The following is a 21,963-nucleotide window of genomic DNA, read 5'->3' on the forward strand; positions in this document are numbered from 1 at the left end:
GTTTCATAGTTGGCAAGCTAGCCGGATCCAAGTTGACTCCGCAACGTGTTGTTGACTCGGCTCAATGAGGTCCTGCACCAACGGTCCGGGCCGTGTCCGCGACTTGTTTACGGTCAAACCTCTATGCAAAGTTAAGGGTGCAAATGGATCGTGCAGATAGATGAGCTAGTCGCGACCGAAGCAATATGATCAGACTTTGAGCCAAGCTGCATATCAAACTGAGCTGAAGTGCTCACCAAAGATTTTTTTCTATAATATGTGCAACCTTTATATCTTTTAATCAGCTTAATTGTAACTAGAACTTATGAGCTCATACTGTGTGGGCAAATTGCCTATACAGACGAACAAAAATGAAGCATTTTCATTTTAATACTTTAGGGTAATTTTTATTTACACATTGTTACCTCTTTAGAATTTAAAATCTTATGGCTATTTCTTTAAAATTTAAAAGTTTGTAATTAGTACTCCTTTAGCTAGAATTTTCTCAACTCAGGCATGACCTCATTCAACTTGTCGAATTCAATATGGAGATGAACAAGTGCCTACATAATATTTACAGCTTGTTCATCTCCAGCCTTTGGATCAGCAGTGAAAATGGCAAAAAACAAGTAGAAGAAAATGGTTTACTTTTTACTTTGGTAGATCGCTGGATAAGAAAGCCTTTTATCATTGTAAACTTCACCACCATTTTTTTTTTCTTTTCCTTTCTGTATAAAATGGGATACATCGATGTTTCAGTGTTGGATTTCGCGACCTCTTTCAAATTCTCAGCTATTTAGTGTTTCAGTGTTTCGTTTAAAGAACTTAAAATTCAAAACTTTTTCTTTTCAAATATGGATCTACACAATAAAATAAATGGTGTAAGAAATATTTTATACTAAATTTGATTCATCTGAACAAGGTGAATTTCTTAAGAAAACTGAACAGTCTTTGATCCAGCAATGGGAATGGAGACGCAACACCTATAAGGTGAAGGTGAAGGCCTATTTACTATTTCACTATCTCAGATGGGAGCTGTGCTGCTGCATGTTTAATATTTTCATCGTCGCAGGTGAAAAGACATAACAAATAATTGATGTTTTTATAGTCTTTCAAAAGTTGGGCATGTTTTATAAAAAATTTAAGTAAAAAAAATAAAAAGAGAATTAAAAAGTGGTGGTGGGGCGCAGTAAAGCGGCAGCAGCATCATGAATGTTTGAAAAAATGTTTGAAAAAGAGAAGCGGCTTTCATGATACCAATATGATATGGCCTTGGAGGTTCTCTGTCATTCTACTAAAAAGGGGAGAATTTCTAAAGAACACCTAAAAAACTTTGGGGACGACAAATAAACAAAAGTTAACTTTTTCATATTATCATAAATACACCATAGCTTAACTTTTTCATATTGTCATAACTACACCATAGCTTAGCAACGGTAATAACATTAGATTATCCTCAAGTAAGATTGACTTAAGATTGGCCAATGATCTAAAACAACAAAAATATCCTCAATATAACCAAATTTTGTGTTTATTAGTTTTATACAATCCATTTTAATTAATAACTATTAATACTAGCATGTCCAGTTTCACTCAAATCAGTTAGGTTTCCCCCAAGCGCTAATTCAAAAGCTATTTTTGAAGATGCTTTCTTATTGGAAAAGGAATATGAGTTAGCTTAGCTGGGCTTCGGACAGCATGGGATTTGAGAAAAAGTTGATTGAGCAATGCAAATCTTCAAATAATTTGCTCAATATTAAATGTGAAAACTTGGGGCCCTCTTTGTTCAAAGTTAAAAACTGCAGCATAGATTTGTTATGGGCTCAAAAATTGCGTGTCTATTTATAATGGTTTCTAAAAGAAAATTACACAAAAACATTATATATATATAGAGTGAATAATGACTCTAACTTCTAAAAGTTATTCAGCCATCCAATCCAATAAGATAAATTGTTAAGAGAAAAACAATGAACAAAATGTGTGAACTAATAATAGATGACAAAAATACTTTTCACATTTTTTTCTCTTAACCATCCATCGGATCAGATATAGATGACTGGATGACTCTAAAATGCTATATATATATATATATATATATAATGAAGTGACTTATCCAAGATAAGCTCCCTGGGACTAAATGCTTGAAATGAAGTGCATAAGTACATTCGATCGAGGGTGTCTACCTGTGAACGTGGAATGCCATAACAGATTACCTGCTCTAGATTCAATCTTTCTGTTCAAACACCCCCATTTTAGTATATTCTCAAAGTGAAGTACATTTTTCTTGTCAATTATTTTTCATATGAGAAGATGATATATTCACAAAGTGAAGTATACCTTTCATTTTATTTTTCATATGACAAGATGACAAATTTTCACCAACTTAAAGGGAGACTCGTAGGTCCTTTTAACTAGCGACGAAAAACTTTTATTGCTAAATATCTAAGGCGATCAAACACTTGGTAATGCAAATGCATAATTGTTTGGCCTGAAAATCGAAGAAAAGAAAGCTGGTTGTGGAGAGAGGACTGACATTCTTCTTCACCTGATTTTAGAGTGAAGTCACTCTTTCGAGAGAGTACAGGCAATGGGCACAACTCGACATTCCTTCTCTTTGAAAACAAAGAAAAGAAGAGACAAAAGCAAGCAAGTACAGCAGAGCAGACAGAGTAATGAGGCTCACATCATGCTTGGTTTCCTACATCCTGCAAACCAAAAAGAACGGCTCTTTTTTCAACTTTTACAGGTACCAAAGAACTGCTTCGTCGTCCTCATTCACATGAACCAACAAGAAGAAGACGTCAGCCCTTTTCTTTTTAACCTGAACTGTCTATCCTTTTTCCCCCTTCCTTTTTACAGTGGAGGAATCACTGCTGCGAGGCTAGCCAGGATCAATGCTGGTTTAATCTGCCAATATTAGAAACACGAAAAAAGTGGAAACTTGTGACTAAATATCAAGTTGAATTGAAGTTTTGAAAGATATTGATACCGAAGATGCTTCCAATAAGCAATTCGAATGCAAAATTTTTGCCTTGTTTTGCCATGAAAAAGGACCAAGTTTACATATAAGGGGTTCGTGGTTTGAATCTCATGGCCGCTATCAAGTTCCGGTGCATTATTCCTATGGGTTGCAAATGTTGGCAAGTGCGACACTTGAGTTAAAGGTTGTATCGTAAGTCTACCCAAGCTCGGAAGCAAAGATAAAACCTTGAAGATATAATCATATAATGGTATAGCCTTCGGGGTTTTATGCTGAAAGCGGCTTCCCTTTTAAGTAAACATTAAAAAAAAAATTGTTCAAACTCAAAAAGCTAATCTAAGTAGTTGAGCTTGGTGAGGAAGATAAGAGATCTCGCACCATTGTTCAATTAACGGCGGTTGGTCTCATTACTGTGACCAGCAATGGATAGATAAAAGCTTGTAAAAAAGGTCTTGTCCGAGTGGTGGACAGGTAAGGATGTAGAGACTAGTCAGGTGTGAGTTCTGTGTGAGCAATTGTCCACACGGACTCCAAAAAAATTTATTGTTTTTATATTAATATTTTTTTTTTTCATTTTTATATTTGTGGCTCTTAAAATTTTAAATACAATCTTTAAAATTTTGATCCCGGTCCAGCATTTGTCAGATCCGGCTTAGCAGAACCTCATACGTTCCAAAATTTTGGTCCAGAATTGGATTGCTAACTGAACTCTGAACTCTTAAAATCAAATCTGGATCGAGTTAACACAAGATCTGACATTTACAAGTAATCAAGTTGTTCTTCGTTGGAACTTGGACATGGATCCAGATTCCAACATAGAACTGCATACTGAATCCAACTCTGACAACTTACTGGATCCTACTACATCCAGTTCAATGGATCCAGATTTGAGTTGATTAGCCCAATGTAAGAAAACCCGGTACTTTAACAAAATTTTTTTAGTTGTACCTTTTTTGATAAATGATGGGAAAAAATTGGCAAGTACCATCTGTAATGTATTCTTTGCTTCTCCGATAATGTGTTGAAAAAATGTGGCCGATATTTGAGAATGTACTCATTACACCTTATTCCAGGGCCAGCTCTCAAGTACCAAGTTCAAGGGCATGTCTTTTGGCTGTACCATATCTGAAACCAATTTGGCTTTATGCATTTGGCGGATCCATTTCGGAACCTTTCACAATCTCAGTCATATTGTACCGTCCGTCACCTTTCCCGATGAATGATTTGAACAAAGCAAGTGTTAAATCATATCCAACATTAGGATAGGAGTTGATTATTTTATACAATCTTAGTTGATCTTAATAGTAGGTTGATGCATTTAAGTTGATTATTTTTTAGACTTTAATAGGGTTTTTATAATAAGTAAAAATGAATGACTCCCATACGGTTTTTATAAAAACGACTTGAATTAAAGCATGTTTTTATCAAAATAGTTTTTATAAATTTATTAGGATTAGCAGAAACTGAAGGGCCTACTGGTCTGGTTTATACTTATATATGTATTTATATAAAGAGAGGGAAAATTAGAATCATTTCCTAATATTGAAGGCATAATTGGAAGCCAGGAAACTAGGGGTTGTAGAGAAATTAAGAAGCAGAATTATGAGGAAGAAAAGCTGTTTCGTATTTTCAAAATGAAAGAACAAATCCACTAGCAAATATTTTCTGAAGTGGCTTTTTCCTGAGTTCTTCCTTCTGTTGAGATTGATGAAGATTTCTTAGCAAACTTTGCTACTTTTTAATTTTGTAGCTTTCTACGTACATAGCCCCGGTAAAAATTTTCTTCTTATGTCACGCAAAAACAAAGAGAGAGAAAAAAAAAAGTCGCAACAAAATTTACTCTTCTGTGGATTTGCTTTCCTTAGCAGATTCTTTCTCACTTCCAAACGTAGCAAATACTTTCTGACTTCCAAACGTGTCCTAGATAAAGCAAGCACCAGAATGATACGTTGGGAAAAAATGATCATGGAAGATTTGTAAATCCCAGTTTAATTTCCGAACATTAATCTGTGATTTTGATCTAACACATCACAAACTGAAACCATTTTGCTCATAACCCATCCTTCCTAGCATCATTTTGAGCATCACATCAACAATTGTTTCTTCTCTCAAGGAAATTGCTTCCTCATCTCTTTCCCTAAACCAAACACCGCCTCAAAAGATAGAAGACGACAAGGGAAAATCATCATTGAAGAAGAAAAAGAAAAAGGTTATTTGAACCCACAACATGGGTGACAGAGCTGCTTAATCATGAAACAGGAAATCAAAATCCAACGAAAAGGTTATAAAGGTTATATGCAGAAGAGGATCAATTCGTTTATAAGAGCAGGAGAGGGAAAGTGAAGCCAAAGATAGGACATCGAAGAAGAAGAGCAACTCGACAAAGTAGGTGTTTGGTTTGAAACTTGACAGCAAGAAAACGAATTGCTCACTGTGGAAGGAACAGCACCAAAAAAAAAAAAATTGCAGAATCTGAACACAGCGCCTCTTCGATTCCCAGCAACAGAAGAAATAGTTTCTCAGAATTACACTCGATTTCGACCACTACCAACCGAGTCCCAAGCTCTTTACGTTCTGATTCTCTACACATGGCAGCACAGATTAACACTAATTTTCCACAACATGAACAGAGAAACAACCTACACGATTGGTCTACATTCTGAAGCATGAGCTAGAGAGAGAGGCGAAAAAGTTAAGGAGTGAAGACAGCACAAGCTATCAGGAGGATAGCGGATGTAGCAGCATCGTCTTCGCCGTTGACGCTGCTTCTCTTGAATTTGGAGCCCTTAATCTTCACAAACTGCGCCGAAAGCATTCCTGCTGCTGCCTTCTGTTGTTGGTGGTTCTGCTGCTGCTGCTGCTGGTGATGATGCCGAAAAGCTTGTTGCTGCGCCTGTTGCTGCTGAACTCTTGACACCATTGTCTCCTTCAACTTCAACCTGCAACTTAACCTGAGAACCCGAAGAAAAGAACACTGTTGAGGGGAAGCTCCCCACAGGAATCCCTCTACGTACTTATAGGAAGAGAAAACATCCTTCTTCCCCCTACCCAAGACGAAAAAGCCGTGATCTCTGTTTAGAGGATGACCTTTTTCTCATAATTCAATAGAGAGCCTTATCCATCGCTCCATCTTCCAGATACCTCTGTTCTCATAATACAATGGCGTAAATAAACATTGAAGTGGAACTGAGTTTAGTTATTATTTAGTCAATTTCTTTACGTGTAGCTTACTTTATTGTGCCTCACTTTTTAAGAGTGAGGCACAAAAAAGCCGAGAAGGCTTTATGAGAGTAGCTTTCGGATGTGAAAAAGAGACCCACCCCTCTCGTGTGGCAGCAAGCCTCCAACAAGGGCACATATGTGATAAGTTGGAAATGACTAAATTGTCCTTGTAAATTAAATGGAACACCATTTTTTATGGGTAAAAGTAGGATTAAGAAATTTTGTCTCAGTGTTTTGTTTCGTGTAGCATAGCGTAGTTAGTTGAGCATAGCATAGTTGGTTGAACTGGTAGACCAGTATGAATCTGATTGTCAATTCGATTCTTCTGAAAACAATGGATATCTCACTCTCTATCGATAACTCCGAAAACAATGGGGGCAAAGAGAATTGTTGGACATATTAGCTGCATAAATAAATTTGGGAAAAAATTTTGTTGGTAAAATGATGAAAATGTTCTTTTTTTTTATATGATAAGTGATAAGTAATAAGTACCTTCCATTTCAATTTTCCATGGATGTTGCATGTTGCATGTTCTAGGCCGAACAAACACCACGCTCTCAAACAAAAGTAGAATATTCTAATATCTTGTTGTAGACAGCAAAATTTTGTCCGTCAAATTTCAGTTGACCAGTAATCCAATTCTTTAAAATCGATTTGCTTTCGTAACCTTTCATGGGCAAAATGGCAACTTTCAGAAATCAGATTTTTGAATGAGTTTAATCATATGTAAGCTCAACTTGTGGCACCCGTAACAAAAGATGTAGAAACATAAAGTCTTTTCTCATGAGTAAAAAGGTGCATTCGAGGGGCATAACATAGTTGGTCGAGCAGTTGTATAGAAGGTATGTCATCAATTCGATTTTGGTAGGTACTTGAACTGTAAATAGTAGAATCACCATACTCTAAGCGAATTTTGATTCAAAAATGAAAATTTTAAAATCATAATTCCTTTTCAAACTAGAATAGAATCAAAATTTCAAGGTCCAGTTTCCTAATTTCGGAAACGAAACACCCCGTTTGTTTAATAATTGTATTTTTATTTAAAATAAATATTTTGATTTTAAACTTTTATTATTTTGGGTATATCAAACGCCTCCTTATTGATGGGAGTACTCTGCTCCACATGGATCCTGATACAACTTACGACCCAAGATAGAAGGGAGAGGTTTTCTGACCTCTTTTCCACTAATTAATAGCTGGTAAACTGCATTCACATAAAGCAGAAATAACTTACTTTTTTCTTTTATTTCTACTAATTAATTCCTTTGTCCTTGTTTTTAAAACCAAATACAAGGGTTGGGCCTGCTACCCCACAACGGCGTGACTCATGGGAAAGATAGTAGCATTTTGCATGTGGCCACGGACCCACTCCATTCCTTGAGCTGTCTATTTATCGTCAGTCTGTTGAGGAAAGGTCCCCATACTGTTTGCTTGTCATCCGGATAAATTGAAGATAAATTAGCGGTTAATTTAACTCCAGTCTTGGTCATGAAGGTCTCAATCATATCAACAAATTCAATTAATTGTCACCATAGGCCTACCAATTAATTTCAAGTCAAACCATTAATCTTCTAAATTAACTCGCTTTTCGATGAAATTAAAACGACTAATTAGAATACAAGGAAGAGGCTGACCTCTATAATCTCACCATGATACAAGAACTTAAAGTTTTTAATAGCCATATTAGAAGGCATTCGTTGCTTCGAATACGAATTTGATCTCTTTTCATACCTCACAGCAGCAACCAGTTCAGGACTTTGTTTGCGAGCTTCACAAACAACTTCATTACCTTCAAGAGCAAGATCATGTCGCTCGTTACGAGCTTGTATACCAAACTTTTAAAGCTACGTTTTTATTAGCTACTGCACCAGGTGCCAGGGGCAAAGCCAGAAATTTTTCATGAGGGGGGCCAAATTAAAGTTTTTAAATTTTGATATGGGTCGAAATATCATTTCTCAAAATTTTTATATAGAACAAGTAAATTTTTTAAAATTTATATGTAATTTTTTTAAAAAAAAGTTGAGGTGGGGACAGGGCTCATGTGGGCCCCGGTGTCTCAAAGTTCCTCCACTGAACTGTAGCACGAAATCATCCCCAAATATCTCGGTCAATGTAGGCAATGCCGAACGTGAATACCCCCTGAAACCACGGGCCTAACACCTGGCATAGATACCCAATCTTGAGTGAAATAAGTTCCGCGAAGGATAAGTAAACATTAACACCATTCACTCTTCATGATGACTCATAAGGTCCTACTTGACATTCACAACTAGGGTGAAGAAAAAGGTTGTTGTGACATCCATCAAAATGAGCTAACGACATAACCCAGAATTCCCGTTCAATTATGATCATGTGGGATTCTTCTTTAGTAATAAGCATGAGATTCCTCTTTGACAAAAAAAATTATCAAAGGTAAAACATATAGCAAGGTTTTAAATGATGAAAGATGAACATGAGATTAGTCTGAGCTACATTGTTTCTCACTAATCCCTTTCATTCCAAGCAACAACATGCATAAAAAACCAATCACTACCACCTCCCCTCCCTCTGCATCCTCATCAAAATTCATCTCACTTCACCAAGATATTAAGGTGAAATTTGGCAACATGAACAAACTGTTACTGTCTCATAAATCTACTTCAGATAATAGTATAAATTAATAAAATACTGTAAGACACTGTTTTATGAATCTACTCATTTTTAAGGACAGATTTATGAAACAGTATCAATGCCAAACACACCCTCAAGCATCTGATCATTGTCTATGTAGTTGTCCTCTCGCTATTCTTTGTCAAGTTACTGATTTCTTTTAGAGGAGTTGGAGCCTTAGATCCAACATCCATCCTATAACAAGTACATTTCTTCTCACACAGTACTCCTGGAAGTATGATCTACAATGACTTTCTCGCGGGTTTTTCCACCTTCAATACCATTTGCGCCGTTTGTTTTCCGCAGAAAGTTGGCAGTCTCCCATGCATTAATTCTTTCAAAGTACCATGTCCAAGTTATCCATCCACCCAAATGAAAACAAACTCTTCCAAGATGGAAAATAGAGGTTTGTCGACTCCAAAACAGTGAATCTTGAAGTACTTTCAATGGTGAAGTCGTGTTCTGTAAACACTGCACTAACACCACTGACTGGTTTCAACCATATGGAGATTCTAGAGAGAGAAACTTAGGGCTCCATTACCTTTTAAAATCTTAAGCGATACTTACCAGCATAAAATGTATAGGAAATTACGATCGAAGAAGAAACAATTGACCTTGTGGCATTGAATGACAATGTTCATTGCCCTTTATAACAAATCTTCTTAATTATTTTATATATGGTCGCTAACGTGCATTAATAAATCACAGCCGTTGAATAAGATCAGGGCTATAAATGAATGAATTTAAAGATGAATTAAGACATGTCATATGTTAGATTGACTTGTCAACAGTAATCCATTCAGGAAAGTCATAATAGCTAGAGGAAACTGTATATATACTTCGATTTGTTTATTACTTTGGGTTCTAATTCATAGCATATTAAGATGACGAGTAGCTTAGGCATGAGATTAGAATGGTCGCGTTAATTTTGGTAATTGGTAGAAAGCAGATCCTTTAAAATATTTAAAGTGTTTTATTATTATTATTATTATTTGAAATCTAACCTTACCAATATGATCTTAAGGATAGGTTGATGCAAAATACATATTAATTAAGTTAATTGATCATTTTTTGGCTTTTGATAGTATTTTTATAATAAGAAAAAATGAATGGCTCTCATGGCAATAGAAAAATCCAACATTTTTCATAAAAACACCTAGATTCAAACCACGTTTTATATCAAAATAGTTTTTATAAATATATTAGGATGTTTATATTTTATGTAAACTAACTTTTTAATAAAGAATTAAAGGGTCTAGTTTTTTACACTCTTTTTAATAAAGAATTAAAGGTTCTAGTTTATATATGTATGTGTGTGTAAATGAGAAAGAAAGAGAGAGAGAGTAATTGGTAAGTCCCAAACCATTAGGTCGGGGAAAAAACCAGACCATTTAATGCAACGATTAAAATATCTTTTTAATCTAACCTTACATATTGATCTGAGGAATAAATCTATAGGAAACATATATTAAGTTGAACAATTTTTTAATTTATTGCATTTTTATAATAAGTAAAACTGAAAAGCTCATATAACACACAAATTTTGATAATAGACAAATCCATATTTTTTTTCATAAAAACAACTTAAATTATAGCATGTTTGATACCAAATTGGTTTAAAATATTTAACAAAATTTTTTAAAGATTCTGGTTTTTATTCCTACCAATTTCCACACACACACACACATATATATATATATATATATATATATATATATATATCATCGAAATAGTGGCAGGATCGGCCCGTAGTTTGGACATGTTTAGAAGAAGAGGATAATTCGAGATCAATTCCTGACAGTGGACTTCCTTACAACAGTTTTATGAGGAGGAAGAGAGACATTCTGCTCCTCAGTGGCAGTTCAGCCCCACTGTCTAAACTTTAAGCTCCTTAACCATGTGCATTCTATTCATAACCAGGGGCAGAGCCAACGGGGGGCCTTAGGGGCCGTGGCTGCCCCTTAATTTTGTTTTAAATTTACATGTAATTTTTAAAAAATTTCACTTGTTTTATGTAAAAATTTTGAAAAATCAACTCTTATCAAAATTTAGAAACTTTAATTCGCAACCCCCCTCCCCCACCCTCATGAAAAATTTTTGCCTCCGCCCCTGTTCATAACCATATGTTCTCGCTCTCTCCACCTCTTATCTCTCTTAGTTGTTGACCCCTTAGCAACTTAGGATAGTATCCATAATCCAACTTACTTCTTTCTAAAACACTTGTGGTTTGTGTTTGACAATGCTAGGCCCAATGCTCGGCCTCCCTCTTTGTTTCTGTCCCTGGAGTGTAGCAACACATATATATAGTAATTGAAGTGTCGTGCTTACCACCATTTGCAGTTTAAAAAAGTAAAACTTACATAAACGATCCCACGACGCAATGTTAGCGATTGCTTGACTGACCAGTTATGTTATGCCACCCGGGGCTTTGTACCATGACAGGCTCTACAATCCTCCTGACAAATTGCTTCACGCAAGGGACAAGTTTCCATCTTAGCTGGTTGCTTTGTTCACCATATGATGAGATCCTTCACGCGACCTCTTGGAAATTGATGCTAGACGCTTCCGCTTACGGCCCCCTCTAAAAAAAAAATTACATGTAAATTTAAAAAATTTCATATTTATCTTACATACAAATTTTAAAAATTATATTTCAACCCCTATTGAAATTTTGAAACTATAATTTGACCCCCTTATGAAAATGCTTCTACCCCTTTAATAGCATCTAGACGAGTAGACTTCAATAGTGGATTTGAAATGGATTTGCATTAACCTTTGGTATATATTAAAACTTGGTACGACAATGCATGCGACCAGATCTATATGAGAAGAGCAAAAGAAATTTCATGAACCTTGTGGTTTACCAGGCAAGGCTGAATTGTCGTGTAAAAGAGATCTGGATCTTGACCAAACCAAACACTCTCAAATCTGATATATATATATATATAAAAAAGATTATATTTATCCAAATTCAAGAGCATTTAGAAGATCAATAAATTAAGCAGGTGAAACTAATAAACATAGCTGGATACCATAGTTTTTACAATTGATCTTCAAACCTGAGTCCAAAATGGTCTCGACACATTTAAACTAAATGATCTCGACCTTTTCCCTTTCCCTCCATCCCTTTCCCTCCCTTTCCCTCCAACCAAACAGGGCGTAAGTATCACTACCTTGTCTAAATTACTTATTATATTGTGTGAAAATATAATTGTAATGCTCCATTTTAAAAAGTTTTTATCACGTTTTGGGAGAAATCTCATGCGACTTATAAAGAGGTTTGATAAGTGATTAGTCATTTTGGCTTTTAGCTTTTTTAAGAGTGAAACCGATGCTGTTAGGGCGCGGGTTGGGATGTGTCAGTTATTGCAATTAATAATAGGCCATATAAAGGTTTTTCAATCGTGATCTCAATTTCCATGGAAAGACATGCGAACACAAGTTCTTTTTTTTTTTTTTTAAGAAAATCTTTCTTATCCTATTTTGTTTATCCATGGCAAGTTATAGTGGGAAGCAACCTACCCATTTTGAAAATATATGCCATCGTGAATACTAATTATTAGAGGTAAAACACCCTAGTTAAAAATATTATACTTTATGAACTTAACTATCGTTCTGCAGTCATCCTCCTCAATTCGTTTGAAAAAATGACTTTGGTTTGCACTAAATAGTTAAAACAAATTAGAAGCAATTTTTATCTGTTTCACTGACAACAATTGATAAAAAAAAAACATGACTTAGAAGCAAATTTGCAAAACTATGTCTCCCACACCAGAAATCTAGCCGGACACTTAAAACTCGAGCCAGACTCTAGCCTAATTCAATTAAATTAAAAAATATATATTTTTAATATAAAATAATATATAAATATAATGAATCTCAATAAAATATATATTAAAAGAAAATCTTCTAAGGAAGAACCAGGCTTAATCGGGTCCACCCGGGCCGACCTGATAACTGATCGGTTAGTCCGGTGCCTTTTTTTTTTTCGAGGCCCAGCATGAGCCGAGTCAGCTGGATATTCGCCAGGTACTAGAATACTAGTGTTTTTGTGATAATCTTGTGAAATTACTTTCACATATTCTCTTGCCAATTTATACAAGTTTAGTCTGTCACTTAAACAAATCTATATTAACTATTGTTAAACAGCCCTACATGTCGCACTATCGTCTCAATTCTAACGAGTTCTCTTTCCTTCTCATATATATTTTACGTTTTTAACTTTGGAATATGTGGCTTTTTTTTTTCTCTTAAAAGCTGACGTTTTTCCAATTTCTCGTGGTTATTTTCAATGCCGTTGTGTTACCGTGAAGTATTTGTAACGACGTTTTCTAGACGAGGGCCTCCCCTCGCCGGACTGGCGTGGTAGGGTTTATGTCTTAAAACCCCAACCCTTCTTTCCTGGGCGGCCGGAAAGGAGTCTCTCTCTCTCTCTCTCGCTCGCTCTCTCTCTCTCTCACAGTCCGGTGGCAATGGCGGAGCTGAAGTTGTCGGAGATGAGGGATTTGACGCGGGTGGAGCGCATTGGCGCCCACTCCCATATCAGAGGCCTCGGTCTTGACGACGCCCTGGAGCCCCGCGGCGCCTCCGAAGGGATGGTGGGGCAGCATACCGCTCGCAAGGCCGCCGGCGTCATCCTCCAAATGATCCGCGATGGAAAGATCGCTGGCCGCGCCGTTCTCCTTGCTGGGCAGCCTGGCACCGGCAAGACGGCCATTGCCATGGGCATGGCCAAGGCGCTCGGCCACGAGACCCCGTTCGCCATGCTATCCGGCAGCGAGCTATATTCCCTGGAGATGAGCAAAACTGAGGCCCTAATGCAGTCCTTTCGCCGAGCCATTGGTGTCCGCATTAAGGAGGAGACTGAGATAATAGAAGGCGAGGTTGTCGAGCTCCAGATTGACCGCCCTGCTGTCGCCGGCGCGGCCTCCAAGACTGGCAAGCTCACCCTCAAGACCACCGAGATGGAGACCGTCTACGATCTGGGAGCCAAGATGATCGAGGCGCTCAACAAGGAGAAGGTTCAGAGTGGCGATGTCGTCGTCATTGACAAGTCGTCCGGGAAGATTACCAAGCTCGGCAGGTCGTTCGCGAGGTCGAAGGACTACGATGCCATGGGTCCTCATACTAAATTCGTTCAGTGTCCCGACGGCGAACTCCAGAAGCGTAAAGAGGTCGTACACTGCGTTACCCTCCATGAGATCGATGTTATCAACAGCAGGTACCGACTTTCATCGGTTCCTCTTACTCATTTCCTTTCCTTTCCTCCTTGTCCCTTTTGTTCTTCTTGTGTTGTAATCTTTTACTCGCTTCTTCGTAGCATATCTCTTGGCATGATCGCCTGGTTTCGTCTTCTTATTTTTTCTCTTAGTTGTTTCTAAGTTGATTCTTGAGTTTACTTGTTCGTAGTTAGTGTGTAATCTTGTTATCGTTGATGAGGACGCTCACTTCTTTTGCTGCATTTTTTTCCTTTTTGGCGATTGGCTTGTTATAAGGTAGTTCGTGGGACCTAAATAGCAGAAACAGAACCATTTTGTTAATAATGTGGAATCCATGCATAAAAGCTGTGCGAGTAGAGTATAAAAAATCGTAAGCTCTAATAATTCCTATCTGATTACCCCTTTTTTGTTCTTCCTTCTTCTTTTAATTTAACTAAGCATTTGAACCATAGACAACAACATAAAACAACAGACTAGTCAGCAGACAAAGAAAATGGAACAAAAATTTGATAAATAAATAAAAAATGAATACGTACATGTCAGTTGTTTTAAGCCTTTGAGTATGATAAAAAACGACCAAAACTTATTAGAATCCTCTTGGTTTTTTTTTTCCGCTTCTCTTTTAATTCAATGAAGCATCCGAGATTCTGAACCGTAGTAGACAAAAAAAAAACAGAAGGATCAGCATAGTAACAAAATCAGTCAAGCAAATGATATATGTATGTACAACATGCTCAATAGGACCTTCTGCCTATTTTTTACCTCCTTTCCTCTCTCCTTTTACCTCCTTTCCTCTCTCCTCCCAATCTCAATGCCCTCAATATCGCAAGCTTCTCCTGAGTGTGACATTCCTCCCAAGTCTCAGCTTTAAGATTGCAAGTTGCAAATGTAAGGGCTAAATTCTAGGAAGCCCCAAACATTCCTTTCAGTTCCTTTTTTGCCATTGAAAAGGAACTGCATGTTCAGAATCGTCTGCTTCACCTACTTTTTAGCTTTGAGCGCCCCTTGTAGAGACAACATTTCACAACATGCTAAATTCATTCTTAAAAATTCCTTTAATGGTCATAATGCCTTTTTGTAAACTGCTCCAACTAAATAAGCGAAAGGCATGGAAATTGTGATAACAACGTGTTAAACTTGTTCTTTTTCATGTTTTCTCATTTTTTTTCTTTTTAAATAGTAGTATCCTGTCACGGTAGCTGTGGCCAATGTTGTAAAACGCGTATCGTAAGCCGTATCGGTCGGGCTTTAAGATATGCCATATCGTAATGTATCGTAACCGTATCGTAAATTTTTTAAAAAAATTATTAATAAATCAGAAAAAATTAAAAAAAAACGGAAAATTCATAAAAAATCAAAAAAAATTAAAAATAATAAATTCTTCATAGAAAACATGTTTGAGATAATGATAGACTTATTATTGCTATAAACTTACGTGTTCAATAGTTCATCATTCATAGACATCAAAATTCATAACAATATCATTCAACAAAGCATAAGCCATAAAGTAATAAAACATTCAAGTGTTCAACAACCATAGATTCATAACTCTTAAAGCGTTCGGTACATATAAAATGAAAGCACTCTTGAGTCTTGACTTGACTCTCAATCATGATTCATCCTTCATAATCTTCATCATCTTCATCTTCTTCTTCATCTTCATCTTCATCTTCATCTTCATCGTCGAGAATTGGAAGATCCTCACCAACATATTCAGCACCAACAATGCCAGTAGCAGACCCTCCTTCGTCAACAAAGTCTTCTGTTGCTTCAGTTTCATGGTTGAAGCATTCAAGATCTTCATCATCAAATATTGTAGCTGGTTCTTCCTCAATCCATAACTCTAGATCGTCAAAATTTTCCAAGCTGATAGGATGGAACTGAGATGTGTGCTTCCTTGCTAATGTTTTTTCTAATTCTCTACGTTAAATAAGAGAAAATTTGTTAATATATAATTTCATATAAATATATTGTACAAAAAATGTAAACATTAAGCTATATGCCTATATTACATTTGTTTCAACCTCATATTATATCAAACAAAGACAAGGTCAGTCAACCTTTTATGTTCGAGCCTATTCATTTTTTTGCTATGGATATGTTGAAACACACTCCAGTTCTTTTCGCATCCACTAGCACTGCATGTTTGGCTGAGGACTTTGATTGCAAAACGTGCTAGGTTTGAACAATCAAACTCATACCTATTCCACCACAAATCTAAATAATATAACAAATCAATGTGAAAGTTTTAAAAGAACCAAATGTAACAAATGCAAAGTAAATTAAAAATTTCTATGTATTTACCTGGACGCATGGTTGTCGTGGCTCGAATGGCGACATGTTGTCCCATGTTCCGAAAACAAGTATCACATAGATCCAACTCATTGTGCACAACATCTTGTTCTCTAGAATCTGCCACTAACACGTTAATACAATCCAACAAACCACCTAAGACTTCTCTGTCCTTCTTAAATGTAGGAGAAAATCTAATTGCAGGATTTAGATAGTAAGTTGCTGCATGAAGAGGTTGATGAAGCTGTCCAGTCCACCTTTTATTTATAATCTTCCATATGGGCATATATAACTTTTTCTTTCCTTTCAAGTTGTCTCGAATTGCTTCTTTTGCTTTATCCATAGCCTCATATAAGTAGCCTATGGAAGTTCTATCCTCGCTGTAAGCTAACCTGAGAACTTTAACTAATGGAACACAAACCTTCAATAGCTTCACACATGATTCCCAAAATTCGTTATTGGATACAATATCCACAATTAAAGAAGCATTTCTTTTATGAGCATGTGGATATGCAGCCCATTCTTCACTAGCGAACATCTGCCTCAAAGAAGTTATTTGTTTCACCACACTCTGCACAGTCAATACATTTGTGGCAAATCTAGTTTGTGCAGGTCGTATTAATTCAACTCCTTTTGTAAACTTTCTCATCAAACTCAATACATGTGCATGATTTTAAATAAATTTTGTTACCTCTTGACATTGGTCAATGGCTGATTTAATATCATGCATCTCATTAAGATCTTGAAGCATTAGATTAACACAATGAGTGGCACATGGACTCCAAAAAAATGTTCTATGCTTTTGAAATAACAAATCTCCTGTAGCTCTATAATTTGCAGCATTATCTGTAATAAATTGTACAATGTTTGCAGGTCCAACTTCTTGTACGACATTATCAAAAACATTGAACAAAATCTCAGCAGTGTTAGGAACATCTAATAAGTCAAGAGATTTCAAGAACATTGTACATTTAGGGCAATAAACAATAAAATTTACAAGTGTTATTGACCTTGTATCAGTCCATCCATCTGACATAATGGAACACATGTTTCCTTTCAACATAATTTCAACTCATTGCAATGTTCAGACAGTTCTTTGACCGTATCCTGAAGAATTTTCCCCCTCAATTGATGATATGATGGCATTTTGAATCCGGGCCCTATGGAAGCAAGTGCATATGCCATGGCTTGGAATTGAAAAGAATTAGCTGCATTAAATGGAATACATGCATCATAAAACCATTTCCCTACCACCTTTTGTGCATGCTATAACATATCTTTAGATGTCATAGCAGCACGAATCTGCGGCTGACCACCTGGGCTAGTATATGAAGAGAAAAAACTCTTAATAGAACCAACACTAGACCTACCAGTAGGAACTCTACCATTAGGTGGTCGCCTACCACGCCTGGCCCTAATATTTGTTGTGCCTCTTCTCTTCCTTCTCGTTATGCCAGATCGACCTCCTTCATACATGATCTCTTTTCCTCTACGATCTCTACCTCTTGAGGTCTCCAAATATGTTCTTAGACTGCTATCATCTTCATCATCACATTCATAAGCTTCTTCCTCTTCTTCTTCATCTTCGAAAGGCTCATTATAGCCTACATCTGTCTCTTCAATTTCTTTTTGTGTCCTCTTTTGACGTAAAGCATGAAGCATATCTAAACATTGCTGACTCACAAATGGAGACAAAGGTTTGTTTGGTCCTCCAACACAAAGAGACGCATCTTTGGAGGTCCCTGCCAAATGGTGTTTCATTCTACTAATCCCTCCTGAAAATGTATTCCCACAAAAGCTACATTTGTGTTTCAAGCGGTTATTGTCATTCACCCTTTCTCACCATTGCCATGTAGGATCCATATCTTAAAAAAAAAAGCGAAATCCTATGGTAAACTTAATGAAAAACATTCAAAATCTTTCAATCTATGATTGTACAGTAAAAAATTATGAATATATGGTAAAAACATGAGATTTCATACCTTACAAAGAAGAAATGAAGAAAACCCCTTTCCTCCCAAACGAAAATCAACCACCCACGCACAAATCGACCCTTTAATCTTCGATTTCATGGTGAAAATCGATGTTTTCATGGTGAAAATCAATGTTTTCATGGTGAAAATTGATGATCTCCCCCTTGGACACACAATCCTCATGTTACAAATGAAGAACCCTCAGACGTTTTAAAGAAAAAGTGAAAAAGGAGGCGTCGGGTGCCTCTTTTTAAAAATTAGCATGTATCATGCGATACGGGGCGTATCGCCCCATATCGTATGATACAGGGGGTGTATCGTATCGTAAAACGTAATCGATACGATACGTATCGTACGATACGTATCGTACGATACGTACAACACTGGCTGTGGCTATTATCTCGATGAACAACATGGGGGAAAACATAATGATATTTCTTTCTCTTTTTCTACTTGAAATGCTTATCAGCTAAAGTCACACAACACACCCGCACCGGTGTGGGCGCGGCCCGACACGGCGCCCGACTCGGTCAAACCGAATCGGGTGCTGCCGACTGCACCCGTTCTTTTTTTCTTGTTTTTTTTGGGAACTTGTTGCATCCTGCACCAGAACCCACACCCGCACCAGCACTTGCACCCCACACCCATGTGACATAGCTTATCAATTTATATACAAGCTCATCTTAGCTCGCTAAAAGAGAAGTCAGGGTGCAAAGACTGCAAGGTCATTTTGAGTCTTTGGCCATGACTAAGAAGCTGGTTTAGCCCTGGCATGCACTATGTCTCCTGTGCTAAATTCATGTAATTTCTTCAGAGTCAAATTTAAGAAATAATTGTTTCTTTAGGTTTAGGTTGTCTAGGTATCTCAGTCTAGGTTGCTGCCCTGTGCCTAGGAGCGCTTGATGTTGATCTGCTAGTTTTTGGATGTACTATTCCTCTCTTTTTCTCTAAGGAAGACCCATGCCCATATTGATTTGATAGCATTCTTGGTTGTCCCTACTCATCACAAACAAAGTTTTTGACCGTCAATTCAAAATTAGTTCATGATAATTAATTACTTTATTCTCAGTGCTTGGCAATTCTGCTAGAAAGCTCAAAGATCCATCTCGCTGCTCGGTTGGCCCTAGCTCTTTCTTAGATTAAACGTTTGAACTGAAGCTTGAGTTGTTTGACCAAAGTTCCCAAGGTAATCTCCCTAATGTAGTCTCAGCTTCTCTGTTAGGAACTAGTGGCCTAAGATTGGTTTCTTCCAAATGACTATCTCAACTCTACAATGGAAATTTTGTAGCGCAGTTGGAAGCTGAGATGAAACAATGTTTTCATATTGAAGTGATGCAACAGATGCTATTTTGTGTTACAGTGAAGGTAGTAGTGAACACGTTGTTAAAGAGAGAATTATCATGATATATGATTAATGCATTTTTTTCTGCAGCCTATGCTAGTTAATAGTTACTGATTCACGTGTCTTATGGAATTCATGTTGAATGCTGCTAAGAATATTTTAAGAATTTACTGACAACCAGGCGAGATAGTACCTTCCAAGTCTTTACAATTGGCATTGCCAATTTTTGCTGTTTTGTTCTAGGATTATGATTTTATTCATGTCATGCTTAATTGTGCACATTTTGCTTTAAGGTCCACAGAAGGTGTTCCCTTTGAAACAAGGGTGCTTCCTATTCTCTGTGTGCTTCAAACAATTTTTCTTGTCTGTATTACCATGTATCTGTGTGCTTCAGCCCTGGATTCGAACATTTGCGTGTTTTGCTTTAATATCCACAGGTGTTGTAATTTCTTCTCTATGTTTATATTTCCTAGCAAGTAGGGCTGTAACAAAATGTTGCCCAGTGCTTTTGCTGTACTTGCTTCCTTCAGTCCTTAGATGCATATAATTGTTATTGTGTGTTGGATATCCCTAGGTAGCATCTGTAAACTTCTGTTTTGATGATCAAGTTGTATTCTGCTGCTAATAATTCTTACCAAGCATTTGGAATCAGAACACAGGGATTCCTAGCCTTGTTCACTGGTGACACCGGTGAGATCCGTACTGAGGTGCGGGAGCAGATCGATACCAAGGTTGCAGAATGGAGAGAGGAAGGAAAGGCTGAAATCATCCCGGGTGTTCTGTTCATAGATGAGGTTCACATGCTCGACATTGAATGTTTTTCCTTTCTCAACCGGGCTTTGGAAAATGAAATGGCACCCATATTGGTCGTTGCTACCAACAGAGGAATTACAACCATCAGGGGCACAAATTACAAGTCCCCACACGGTATTCCTATTGATTTTCTTGATCGATTGCTGATCATTACAACCCAGCCATATACAGAGGACGAGATAAGAAAGATCATTGACATTCGAAGTCAAGAGGAGGACGTTGACATGTCTGAGGATGCCAAAGTTCTGTTAACAAAAATTGGTATTGAGACATCTTTGAGGTATGCGATTAACTTGATCACTTCTGCCTCCTTGGCCTGCCAGAAGCGCAAAGGGAAAGTCGTGGAAATGGAAGACATTAGCAGGGTGTATCAATTGTTCCTCGATGTGAAAAGGTCAACCCAATACCTGATGGAGTATCAGAGCGAATACATGTTCAGTGAAGTACCAGGAGAGGCTGAGGAAGATGAGGCAATGCAGACTTGATTGGTTCTCACTCTCCATAATGATTTGAGGCATCTGCTTGTGAGGATGAAAAATGTTCATCAGTTTTTGCACGGAAAATTAATTTTATCACCAGGATAGCAGCCAGTGTAAAAAGCTGCTTGGATCCTCTCAAAAGTCAAAAGTGATCAAATGCCTATTGTGAATCCTTTTTGTATTGTTACGCCTTGGATGCGTATATGCCTTTGGGAGACGTCTATTTGCAAAATTTGCATATATTTCTTGTATACTTCTTTGGACGGTAAAATGGTATTTTAGGAATTTAACTGTTTGACAGAAATGAAGTTGTAGATGTAAGTTAGCCATGGAATGTATATGTGCTTTATTATTATTAGTATGTCTTTGGAAACATGTGGGGGAACACTCTCAATTTTGCCTGGAAAGCCTGGGTTGTTAACTTGTCGATGCGGCAGGCTTCACAACCGAAGCTGAACTTTTCAATCTTGGGGTCGGTTTACTCAAAAATCTCTTCGATCTCGTGTTTTTTTTGTGTTTTTCATAATACAGCGTATGTATTAAATTATGGAGATTAATCATATACCCATATGGGTTGACAAAGAGGTTAGTGTAATGTGATAGGCTCATAGGCGTCAGTCCTTGCATGAGCTTAAGCTAAGGTTAGGCTGGCTGTACTTAGATTTGGAAAGAGCTGGCGACCGATACTTTTGTTTTGAACCAAGCATCAAGCACCATAAAGGTACGAGCTTTTCTCTCTCTCTCTCTCTCTCTATATATATATATATATATATATATATATATATATATAAATGAAGGTATGATATTTTTGTTCAGTAGGCAAGCCAGGGTTAATTAGACATTGCTTTACAAGTCCAACCCCTGGCCGAGAGTTTTCATTGGCTGAAGCGGATTCTTTTCTTTCCCGATGGCTCTGATTGAGCATGTCCTGATAGGAAGACAAGTTCAATGGTTTGGCAAAACATTCTCTCAAAACTCTCAAAAAACTGTTTGAGAAGAACTGATTAGAGGTAGT

General features: G+C 37.0%; 1 protein-coding gene across 1 annotated transcript; it reads left to right on the forward strand.

Moving 5' to 3' along the window:
• The first annotated feature begins 13,178 nt into the window (after positions 1–13,178).
• On the forward strand, positions 13,179–21,306 carry LOC116251233 (uncharacterized). The gene is made up of 2 exons (XM_031625382.2): positions 13,179–14,051; positions 20,309–21,306. The coding sequence occupies exons 1-2, from the start codon at positions 13,303–13,305 to the stop codon at positions 20,952–20,954; spliced, it is 1,395 nt and encodes a 464-aa protein (XP_031481242.1). The 5' UTR covers positions 13,179–13,302; the 3' UTR covers positions 20,955–21,306.
• The last annotated feature ends 657 nt before the right edge of the window (positions 21,307–21,963 follow it).

The sequence above is a fragment of the Nymphaea colorata genome, chromosome 3 (genome assembly GCF_008831285.2).
Source record: "Nymphaea colorata isolate Beijing-Zhang1983 chromosome 3, ASM883128v2, whole genome shotgun sequence".
NCBI lineage: Eukaryota > Viridiplantae > Streptophyta > Magnoliopsida > Nymphaeales > Nymphaeaceae > Nymphaea > Nymphaea colorata.

Coding starts and splice junctions, on each gene's coding strand:
- LOC116251233 (XM_031625382.2), top strand. CDS start 13,303: ATGGCGGAGCTGAAGTTGTCGGAGATGAGGGATTTGACGCGGGTGGAG. Junction 14,052..20,308: donor ATCGATGTTATCAACAGCAG/GTACCGACTTTC, acceptor ATTTGGAATCAG/AACACAGGGATTCCTAGCCT.